This window comes from Candoia aspera, chromosome 12 (genome assembly GCF_035149785.1).
Source record: "Candoia aspera isolate rCanAsp1 chromosome 12, rCanAsp1.hap2, whole genome shotgun sequence".
Lineage (NCBI taxonomy): Eukaryota > Metazoa > Chordata > Lepidosauria > Squamata > Boidae > Candoia > Candoia aspera.
The window spans coordinates 19884445-19896774 of record NC_086164.1 but is presented as its reverse complement, the minus strand read 5'-3'; the positions used below and the strand labels follow the sequence as shown (position 1 = coordinate 19896774).

The window sequence follows — 12330 nt, the reverse complement described above, 5'->3', positions numbered from 1 at the left end:
GGCCACTTGGCGTGGTTGTCCTGCTATCTTGGGGCTGTTTTATTCCTCTATGTTTTTATTTTTCTTGTTATTTATGACTGATTTTTTAAATATTGTGATACGGTTTTAGCTATTTTGCTTGTAAGCTGCCCAGAGATGGTGGCTATATAAGTTTGCTAAATAAATAAATAAAACGAATACAGTATGAGCGTAAAGAAAGGGAGTCATGGATAGCAAGGCTTTGGGCCAAGATGAAGAAGATCCTGTCTTTGATACTCCTCTGCAATATGGATGGATGCAGCCATTGTGGTACATTATTTGCTGAGGGAGAAACTAGCGTGACTTACTCCCCAAGATACTCTTGCTATTACATAGTGCATCTGGGGGCAGAGAGGGGACAAGGTTTAGAAAGCAGTGGGCCTGCCTTAGAGCACATTCCAGGCCAGAGCCCTATAGCTTCTGCTTCTCCAAAGTAAAAGTGAACCCATTAAAGAGACTTGTTTAGACCTGTGATTAACAGAAAATACAGCTTTCCGCTGCTGGAGTTAAGCTCTGAAACTTCACGATGAAAGTTCATTTTTAAGGAAGAGGCTGAAGCTACCTATAAGTCCATCTAGTCAAGCTGAAGTAGACTCTTTCCTGTCAGAGATGCATAAAACAACTGTATCTTGAACAATATATGATAATTATATAATTATAACGGGAATATAAAGGCTACAATGGCTCAAATGTGTATTTGGTTTCTTTTATTAACAATATTCACATGTGGCAAAAATGGTGCAAGGTAGGCTCGCGAGCTGGGGAATTCTGGGAGTTGGAAATCCACACATTTTCAAGTCTGCCAAGCTTGAGAAACACCGCATTAAAGTGTCAATATTGTGCATTATTTTCTGGGGTAAAAGCCCGCAGTTGAGAAGATATACGAAGGCAGTTATCCTTATCTGTTGCCCCACTGTTCTTGTCTTCCAGCCTGCTTTTTGCTGGCAAAATAGCTGCTGTCTGTATTTAGTAATGGTTTATAGTGCAGCATATCACACCATATTATCTAGTTTTCTGTTTTATACAGGTTTAGCTTTGAACAGAAGCAAATACTCATCCTAATTTCATAGATGGCCTGTACAGTGAGGGCCCAGACCAATTGTGCCCTAATTTTCCTAGCTTTTAGAGGAGACCAAACTTTTATATATTTTCACTATTTTTTTACAATTTTTTTCTCTTTCCATTCCTGTATTTATATTCATTGCTATTTTCTGATTTTAAATATATTGTTTCCATTTAATGATTGTTTTATTCTTAAATATTTTAAGCTTTGGAAAATTGAGCTGAATGGTGAGATTAAAACTTGCCTCCCCCCCCCAAAAAACTGCTTTTTTATTTAAGAGCCATAAGAAAACAAACTTGAGTTTTTTACTTAGTAATTGAAATAATGCTTACGTGAGGCAAACAGGTTAAGGACTTTGATATTACAATCAAAGTAAATAAAACCTAATTAATTTTTATGTACAAAATAATATGTAAAAGAAAAGATGCTAATCAGTGCAGATCTTCTAGATTTGCCCCCCTTTTCAGGTTGTTGTCTGATTAGGCTGGTGCTGCAATCAACTTATAAAGCCAAGTACTTTAACAGAGTGATTGAAACAGTGCCAACATGTGTTAAATTAATCCTTGGGATTCTCTTGTACTTTAGAACAATACAGACAATTCCATCACGTTCAATTTTATTTTTATACTATGCACCATCTAGCTAGGACATTATTCAGGACTGAAGTGAAGAAAAGACTCCACAACTTGCATACATGATCAAAATTGCCATTCTTCCATCTGAGCATACATATATTGAATAAGAACGGAAAAAACTAACAGGTAGTCCTCACTTAACAACCACTCATTCAGTGACCATTAGAAGTTATAATAAGATAAATTCATAGGCAGGTTCTGCAAATTTTTAGCAATCAATGGCTCAATTACATGAATATTGCAGATATATCATGTAGACTGCATTTGAAGATACCCTTGTGATTACGGCGTCAGCATATAAATTCGCAGAGGTAATTATCAACCACACCCCAGTGTTCTTCGCACTTCATTTTGGCGCGATTCCACATACCTTCCACTGCGTGCGTTTGTGTAAGAGACAATGTTATGCGTGATGTGGGATCCCCAAAATCTTCCAGACGATTGACAGGTGGCGGTAATTCATATCAGAAATATTTTCCACATTCACATAACCACGCCAACAATCCGTCACAATTGTAGAGCCAGGTAAAACAGATGACGTAATTCCGTTTGCCAGCGTTGACGCATACTGATTGTCAACAGCACATATGAAGCAGTGCCTTGTCTCATGACAGACACCTCCAACAATCCACTGTTCCTTACATAGTCCTCCAACATAGAATTTTCACTGGACGAGCAGGCTTTCGTCAATCTCGGCCATGCAGTTGGGCCTGCCAATGACAACATGGTTACTAAGGAGTGACTGCGCACACATCTCGCACATGTAGTGATTCCCTCGGACTACGGTTTTCTTCAATTCCATATCGTTCTGACTGACAGAAAGTGATACTCTGAGCTCTTTTGACCAGCGGTATACAAAAAGCACTACGGTGCAGCATGGCAGATGGGTGTGCTCTCTTCAAGGGAATTTCCTGCCAACAAGAGCGCACGGGGCACCTCCAGGGATCTCGCTTGTCCGATAAGGTTAGGATCATGCAGTGGCCTTCAGAACACCAATGCGAGGTGTGGAGTATCCCGCAAGAAGCAAACAGCTGATTTCTTATCACTGACTTCTTCCGTGAGATGCAGCAGATCCATCCTGCGGCAGGCCGGCAGAGACTAGCCAGAAAGTACCAGCGATATGAAACAGCGATATTAAAACCACCTAAAAATGAGATGGGCGGTTCTATAAATCGAATGAATAAGTAAAACCAGGAGTGTCGCTTCTGCTTGGCGGGAAAGAAAAGCAAGAGGCGGTCAGAACAAGTGGCCCAAGTGGGCGGCTGCCCTCGACTGGTGCTTGGAAGTCACTGGCGGGCCAAAAAGGAACAAGAGCCAACTCCGGGAGGAGGAGGAGGAGATCAGAAGGCGGCGGGGACGATCCTTGGGCTCCACCTCCAGTTCATCCACGCAAAGTCCCCATGAAGTCAGCCTGGGGAGCCTCCACGCGGGCCGGACAACAGTCCCCGAGCCCACAACCCTGCAGGCCGGGGAAGCCGCGTCGCTGCGCCTCGCAAGGCGCGGGGAGGCGACGCGCAGCCGCCCGCAGCTCCGCAAAACCCTCCCCTCTCTCCCGTTCTCTCTCATTCGCTTTCCCCGCCAGGCTCGCTTCCGGCTTCCGGCGCCGGCCGCCCCTTCCGGTCCTCCCGTATCCCGTCGTCTCTTCTTCCCTCAGTATGGCGCTGCTGAGAGCTGGGCCGAGTCTTTCGGGTAACGGCGCGGCGGCGGCGGCGGCGCTTCGGGCCAGGCTGCTTCGGGCTTCCTTGCGGTGGCGGGGCCGGTCGCCCCCCGAAGCCTCTCAGGTAGGCCCGCGGAGAAGGAAAAGGCAGGCTGGCCGGCGGGCGGGCGGACGGGCTGCGGCGCCTCCTGGCGGGGCCCGGGAGAGAGTGGGAACCCCCTGAGGGACAAGAGGCCGCGGGGCCAGGCCGCCTCAGCGGGGCCCCTCTTGGAGAAGCTGCTGAGACCGCGGGGGGCTGCCTGGGCGGCGTAAAGGTGGCTTCCCGAGGACATCCCGGGAATCCCAGGGGTGCCCTAGCCCCCCGCCCGCGCGCGCGCTCCAAGAAGCGGTGATGCTGTTACCTCGCCGGATAGCGAAAGGTCTGCAAGCCAACAGCCAGGCTCAGAGAGCCCCAAGGACTCCACGGTGCCTGAGAAGCCGGAGGAAATTTTTTAAAAAGCATGCCTTTAGGGTGACTCCCCTCTTTTTTTAAATAGTTCATTGAGGTCCGAGCGTGGTTGGTCGGTAGGAAGTGATGACTGGCTGAAAAGAGGGCAACAATGCGGGGGGCGGGGAGGAACATCCTAAGACGGGGCTGGAACTTCACACCGGAGCATTTTGCATCAGCGCCTGGTTGCAGACGGCCCGTGTGGGAAGAAAGTGCTGTTCTCAAAAACGCTTTTGCAAGGAGAGCGGAGTGTTCCCTCTGCTCGAGAAATGACTGTCAGCAAAGCAGGAGGAGCGTTGATCTTGAATGGGTACAATTATTGAGTGTCTGGACCCACCTGATAGTTATTAAAGAAAGAAGCTTCTTGCCCTGGCCATATGGCCTTGTAGTAAGGGAAGGTGATTTAGAAAGTGATTTGTTTGAAAATCTGTGGGAAAGGTTTTTTTTTTAAGGAGGAAGTTAATATATGTTAGGTTTCTTGTATTGATGTTAAATGTGTGAAGATTGAGTTAAGTTGCTTTTCTCTTTGAGGGTATTGCTTCTCAATGATTCCATACGAACGTGGTGATTTGTTTTATAACCAACTTGGAAGTCTGTAGTGGTCATAATTGTGTTTATCTTCAGATCTGTTTCCTCAGCTCTCAGAGAGAGGGGTACCCTTTTCTCTGAATTATTGCATTGGGTAAGTTGAACAAAGAGCTCATAAAAAGACAAAAATGACAACTTTTTTCAATTGATAATATTGGGGCTAGATTTTAAATACTAAAGGAAGAGTTCTAATGCAGATTCTTTTATTCGCTTTCATTAAGCTATGGATTAATGTTGCCAGAGCAATTAACAGAATGAGGGTTTTTAAATTTGCTCAGGCCAGTCTGACAAAAAAAAAAGTTATTTTTTAGGAAGGTAAAAAGCTTTGTTGAGCATGAGGGGAAAGTCTTACTACAAAGAACTGGTCTGTTGTGCACTTTTGTGGTTTTTTGATAGCAGGGGAAGATGGCCATGCTGCTGAGCCTTCATAGTCTTTGATAACTGAGTTGACACTGCACATTTAAGTCTGGGGCTAAGAAGTTTTTAAAAGCAATGTTTTTCTTGGAAGATCTTAGCTAATCATAGAGCTTCCAGAACAAGTTAATTTTGCGTGGGACGGTTGCAGAAGCAGATCAAGGACCTATCTTGTCTTGACGTTTAACAAATGCCATGCCTCTCAGGTCCTAACACAGCCTTCCTCTCCCTGTAGCTCAGCAGCTGGTATTCGAACTGGTACTTGGGAAGACCAGAGCCCCTAAAGAGGTTGCTTTGTTAGGCTGGGACAGTTTTCTCAGATCACTGAAGAAATCAAATGGGTAGCTTCATACATCATGCTTAGTCAAAATTAAACGTATCACATTTTGACTTAGCTGAATGTGGGGATCGAGCATGATGGCACAGCAATATTTAAAAATTGTGAACCCTTTTGAATTTTCAATATTTCTGCATAAATATGATGTAAAATGTGATCTTTTCTCCACACAAGTCCTAAAACTAGATAAAGGGAACCTTATTAAACAAATGAGTCAAAACCATTATTCCTTTATTTATTGAGGAAAATGATCCAAAGCAGAATAAATGAAACCAACCAAACCCTACAACACCATATATCTAACTTGAATATATTCTGCCTTGTGTATACTATGTCTTGTAAAACATTTCTCTTCTTTCAGAATATGAATTACTGGTAGGAATTATTTCAGAGCTGATCCAAATTTTCTTCCGAAATAATTTTTAAAATGTATTTAAACATGAAGAGCCAGTTTGGTGTAGTGGTTAAGGGCATTAAGCTAGAAATGGGACATGGTGAGTTCTAGTCTTGCCTGAGGCAGAAAGTCCACAAAGCTAGCTGGGACTACCCTTTTTCTCAGTCCTAGGAAGGAGGCATTTCCAAAAATTGCCAGAAAACTGCATGGGCTTGTCCATATAGTCTGCAGGAGTCAAGACTGACTCAAAGGCATTTAAAAAAAAAGAACATGAAAGAAGACAAGTTGTCATTTTCTCCTATTTACCAGGGCTACTCTTTACTACCTTTTTGTTTACTTTTGTTTTAACTAGTCTGAATAATTTTATATAATCAATTAGGTTGGTGGGCTTACTTCAGTTCTCATTCCAGATCAGTGAAATCTTATCATTTGTGTATGTACATTATTAGAAGGACAAATCCTCTTCTGTGCCTTTTGAGTTTCCTTAGTTCCGAAGTTTCCTCTGAACTCTGTTAAAGGCTCTTTGAAAGTTCACATATGCAAAAACCCTTACTAGCATCTTCATCCCCATCTGCCTAATTGTTGCACTGCCATGCCGGCCACATGACCATGGAAGTGTCTACGGACAAACGCCGGCTCTTCGGCCTTGAAACGGAAATGAGCACCGCCCCCTAGAGTCGGACACGACTGGACTTAATGTCAAGGGAAACCTTTACCTTTACCTTAAGACACAATGTACCCTTGCAGAAGCCATGCTGATTCTTCTTCAACAAGCTTTCTCCTTCTGTTGGTTTAAATATTTTATTTTTTTTATTAATCCTTTATTTTTAATAACACTTCCCACAAACTTAAGCAGAGTATCCATTATAATTACAGTATAGTGTAATAGTTAATGCATTAGATTTTGACCATGGAGACCAAGGTACAAATCTGTCCTCAGACATGGAAGCTCCTTGGATGAATTTGGCCAAACATTGTCAGCCCAGCCTATCTTACAAGGCTGTGGCTGTGGGATAAAATCGGGGAAGGAGTACTGCATATGCTTTGAAAAAGAATGAGGTAGTAATTTAACAAATAAGTAATAAGATAGCTTGGTTGGAGCTGCCAAGAGTAAATACATTTAATAAATACATTTTGTAGAAATGGCATTATTTTACACTCTCTGCAGTCTTTAGATGCAGAAGCTGGAAAATGGTACATATTTTTGTTGGATAATCAGCAATTTCATATTTGAAAACTTAAGCTAGGATGGATACCATCTGGACTGAATAATTTGTTTTCAGGTTTTGAAGCTCTCTTGCCACCAGTTGCATTTGCCTCAGTTTTCAGACATTCCTCTTAAAAAATATCTCTGCAATATTTTATCCGCTGATGGTAGAGGCAAATAATTGAATTGGCTTCTCTGTAATTCCTTTATCCACCTTAGTTCTGTGTTTGTCTCATTAAGTCTTAATAGTCATTTTCTGGAAGAAGAAGAAAAAAATGCCCTTTCCCTCCCTCCTAATCGTGTTATTGACACCGTTCGCAGTGGTGTTGGTGACCGCTTGGACTTAGTACTTTTCCTCATTGCAATATATGTTCCGGCTCTGTTTCTGCGGTTGGGATTTTTCAGGACTAAGTGTACTGTTCAGGGAAGATTTGTGTGGTTTTTCTTTTCAACTTCCTTTTCAACTAATTTCACTCTTGAGAAGCTTTCTCTTTTGAAATGCATTGCTCTTGGTAATGCTCTACTTGCAAGAAATTGTTAGTTGATCCACAGAAGAAAAGGAATAGTTTATTAAAAAAAAAAAAAAGCCTGCACACATGCTATCCCTTAATTTTTTTTGGTAGCCAATCATTAACTGTTATAGGATAATTAGCATACCTGTTTGTGAAGGAATGTAGAGCTGGCCTGGGAGAAGTTATGAGAAAGCTGTTAAGGAAGGCCTTGGATTACATAGTCTAGAGACTGAAGCAAGCGTAAGAAAGAAACTCAAAATAAACCCATTTTGATTTTCTTTAGTATAAGATTGGACAAGCTGCAACAATAAAGTAGCATTCCTGGATTCCCTGTAGTGTCTCTTGACCCAGCCTATCTTGAAGGCTTGTCATTGTTTTTAAAACGTTCATGCCTTTCTCCTTGAGGTAATGCCTGTTTAGTATAGTGATTGCCTATTTACAGATCTGGAATATCTAATTGCACAGTGTTTTGAAAATGCAGCTTAGAAACCAGGTGATTTTTGCTGGCATTCATGAGCTGGTCAGCATATCATTATAGTGCTCTTGTAGTGCTTCTTGACATTTTCTGTTATTTTTTTGCCATTTTTTCAGTAATGTTCCTCTTCCCCCCTTCTGTCCTGTGTAACAGTTTTTAGAATAGATCACCAGTTAGTGAAGGGGTGCCTTATAGAAGTTTTGGATCATTCCTGTGTAATTCCTAATCATTGCATATACTGGCTGGAATTGATGGTCTAAAACACTTTGTTATGTCTCTGTGGGTATAAGCTGAACTATTATTTCAGCTGTCCTCAGTATTTCTGACATTTAATAATCTTTTGCTTTGAAAAAAATTGGTGATGGTGATGATATTCTGCCTTTATTTTGTACAATTCAGGGCATTGTACGTAAAGCTTTTGCTTCCTATTGTCATGAGCACTGATGGTGAGCAGGAGGGGGAAAACGCATGCGTAGTACTGAGGAGTTAAGCAGCCATTCAAAGAGACACAGATCAGACCCGCCTTAACTTTTGGGGTTTATCTGTCTGGGTTTTTCCCACGCTTCTTCAGTTTGTTAGGATTTTCTGTCTAATGTAGCAGTAATAAAGCACTAGAGACCTATTCCTTGTCTCAGCGTGATTCCTGACTGTTAGGACACCTATATACGGTTAGGGGGTCTTATATGAGGCTAATATAAAGGTCCTCTTGTATACAGTAGTGCTTAATAGTTTGTGAACCTTTCTGAATTTTCAATATTTCTGCATAAATATGACCTAATATATGATCCATTCTCCACACAAGTCCTAAAACTAGATAAAGAGAACCCAATTAAACAAATGAGTCAAAAACATTATACTTGTTCATTTATTTATTGAGAAAAATCATCCAAAGTTACATATTTGTGTGTGGCAAAAGTATGTGAACTTCTAGGGTGATCAGTTCATTTGAGGGGGAACTTAGAGTCAGGTGTTTCAGTCAATGGGATGACAATCAGGTGTGAGTATGGGATGTCCTGCCTTATTTAAAGAACACAATTCTGGATTTTCATTATCAGAGTCTGATCTTCACTACATACAGTAGGTATGTGGAAGTGTGTCATGGTTCAAAACAAATTTCTGAGGATATCTGAAAAACAGTTGTTGATGCTCACCCGGCTGGAGAAAATTACAAAACGATGTCCAAAGAGTTTGGACTCCACCAGTCTACTTCAGGCAGGTGGTGTACAAATGAAGGCAATTCAGCACCATTGTTACCTTCCCCACTCGCTTTTGATGTAATCTTGGTTGGTTGACCACTCCTGGGGAAGGAGTGGTCAACCAACCAAGATCACATCAAAAGCGAGGCGTGTAATGCTCTGGGAGCTCTCAAAGAACCCTAGGGTAACATCTAAGGAATAAAGGTCTCTCTTGCATTGGCAAATGTTAGGGTTCATAAGACCACTATCAGAAGAACATTGAATAACTATGGTGTGCATGGCAGGTTTGCAAGGAGAAAGCCACTACTCTCCAAAAAGAACACTGCTGCCCATCTACAGTTTGCAAAAGACCACATGGATAAGCCAGATGGCTATTGGAAGAATATTCTGTGGATGGTTGAGACCAAAATAGAACTTTTTGGCTTAAATGAAAAGTATTATGTTTGGCAAAAGGCAAACACTGCATTCCAGCATAAAAACCTTATCTCATCTGTGGAACTTGGTGGTGGTAGTATCATGGTTTGGGCCCACTTTGCTGCCTCTGCACCACAATGGCTTGCAATCATTGATGGAACTATGACTTCTGAATTTTACCAGCAAATTCTACGGTATAGGAAATTGTCAGGATATCTGCTGTGAAGTGAAGCTCAATAGAAAGTGGGTCATGCAGCAAGAAAATGACTGAAAGCCCCCAAGTTGTACAACCAAGGAATGGTTAAAGCAGAAGAAAGTTAATGTTTTGGAATGAAACAGCCAAGTCAAAGTCCTGACCTTAATCCTATAGAAATGTTTGGAAGGACCTGAAGCAGGCAATTCATGTAAGGAAGCCCACCAACATCCCTGAGTTGAAGCTGTTCTGTACAGAGGAATGGGATAAAATTCTTCCAAGCCGATGTGAAGGATTGATCAACAGTTACCAGAAATGTTTAGCTGCAGTTATTGCTGCCCAAGGGGAACACACCAGTTACTAAAAGCATAGATTCACATACATTTTCCACACACAGGTATGTAGCTTTGGATCATTTTCCTTAATAAACAAATGATCGAGTACAATGTTTTTAACTCATTAGTTTAATTGGGTTCTCTTTATCTATTTTTAGGATTTGTGTGGAGAACAGATCACGTTTTAGGTCATATTCATGCAGAAATATTGAAAATTCTAAAGGATTCACAAACTTTTAAGCACCACTGTATATGTTGCAGGAACCAATAGTAGCAAATTTTACAGTTTTCCAGTTAGATTGCCTTCTGACGTTGGTAACATTTTACATACAGTTGTAATCAAAATTATTCACCCCCCATTGCAAATCAGGTTGATTGTCAAAATGTACAGACTTTCAGCTGTTTGCAATGAACAAATCAAACAAAAGCAATTGAAATAGCTCAACACAACCAATGCTTCAAGTGGTGTCCCCAAAGTCAACTGAAAATGCAACTTATCATGACTTCTCCAGTCTCAAAATTGTTCAACCCCCTGAATGGAATCCATCACAACAGCACACATACAGTATGCAAAACACATGTTGTCTCAAGCACACCTGATATAACTAATCAGGGGCTTCATTAGTTGCACCAGGTGTGCTTGAGCTGGAACACTTGAAATACCTGAAGTGGCTAGGGGTTTGTTGAGTGTCACGTTTGACTGCATGTTAGAAATACAGTATGGCTAAGTCAAAAGAATGGCCCAAAAAGGTAAGAGAAGAGATCATCGCCCTTCACAAACAAGGAACAGGATACAAAAAGATAGCGAAGGCCCTGAATGTTCCTAGAGACACCATTGGAAGCGTAGTTTGCAAGTTCAAAGTTACAGGAACCGTGGTTACACTACCTGGACGGGGCAGAAAAAGGAAGCTGTCAGTGGCTGCAACCAGATTTCTGAGAAGGCTGGTGGAGAGAAACCCTCGAGTGACTGCAGAAGACCTGCAGCAAGACTTGGTGGCAACAGGCACTGAGGTTTCAGTGAGCACAGCAAGGCGCTTGCTAAACACAGAAGGTTCCCATGCCAGAACTCCAAGACGTACACCACTACTGACCCAAAAGGACAAGAAAAGTCGGCTCCAGTATGCTCAAAATCATATTTATGATTAAGCCACAGAAGTTTTGGGATTCTGTTCTGTGGAGCGATGAAACAAAACTGGACCTTTTCAGCCCGATGGATCAGCGGTCTGTCTGGAGGAAGAAGAATGAAGCGTACGCTGAAAAGAACACTCTGCCTACAGTTAAGCATGATGGTGTCTCGGTGATGTTCTGGGGCTGCTTTGCATCCTCTGGCACTGGAAACCTGCAGCGTGTGGACGACAAGATGGATTCATTGAAGTATCAGGAAATCCTAGGAGAAAACGTCATGCCTTCTGTAAGGAAGCTGAAGCTTGGGCATCACTGGACCTTCCAACAGTACAATGGTCCCAAGCATACCTCAAATTCCACTAAGGCTTGGATGCAGAAGAAGTCCTGGAAGATTCTGCAGTGGCCATCACAGTCACCTGACTTGAACCCCATAGAAATCTCGTGGGATTTGAAGAAGGCGGGTGCAGCATGCAAACCCAAGAATATTACTGAACTGGAGGCCATTGCTCATGATAAGATTCCTCAGGAACACTGCCAGAAGCTGGTGTCTGGCTATGCATCTCGTTTGCAGCAGGTCATAACAGCAAAAGGGTGCTCTACTAAGTACTGAAGATGCTTGCCATGAAGGGGTTGAATAATTTGGAGACTGAAGAAGTCATGATAAGTTGCATTTTCAGTTGACTTTGGGGACATCACTTGAAGCATTCGTTATGTTGAGCTATTTCAATTGCTTTTGTTTGATTTGTTCATTGCAAACAGCTGAAAGTCTGTACATTTTGACAATCAACCTGATTTGCAATGGGGGTTGAATAATTTCGATTACAACTGTATCTATGGTTCTGTAAATAAAGACTTCATCTATGCACAAAGCACAGTTGATTTGTAGAACAATATTTTTATTGATTAAGCATGTCATATTTCTATTTCATCAAGCAAACAAATACACTATTTACTTATAAGCAAATAGCTAGAGAACTACAGTATAGTTTAGACTGCTGCCTATTTTAAAAGTTTCCTACATTCTGGAAATTTTTGAATAGAATGGAATAGTGTACATCACCTCCAATATCTTATTTAAATTTTGTGGTCATTTAATAATAAGACAGTAATTTTCAGGATTAAAGCAATAATAACAAAACTAAGTTACTTATTAATGTACAGTGCAGCTAACAAATTAATATGGTATTTTTGTTGAGCAGGTTAAACATACTATGTATCTGGCTTGTTTCTCTTGTAACCCAAATGAAATGTGTTATTTCTTTGGCTTACTCTGAGAGAAG

The 12330-nt window shown here is 41.6% G+C and overlaps 1 protein-coding gene across 1 annotated transcript in view; it reads left to right on the top strand.

The window, feature by feature from the left end:
• Window positions 1–3336: 3336 nt before the first annotated feature.
• The window catches only part of ABCB7 (ATP binding cassette subfamily B member 7), a 366720-nt gene continuing 357726 nt past the window's right edge, over window positions 3337–12330 (top strand). The window contains exon 1 of the mRNA XM_063313799.1: window positions 3337–3497. Coding sequence (XP_063169869.1) covers window positions 3372–3497 — 126 coding nt within the window. The 5' untranslated portion in view covers window positions 3337–3371. The remainder of the gene's footprint in view (window positions 3498–12330) is intronic.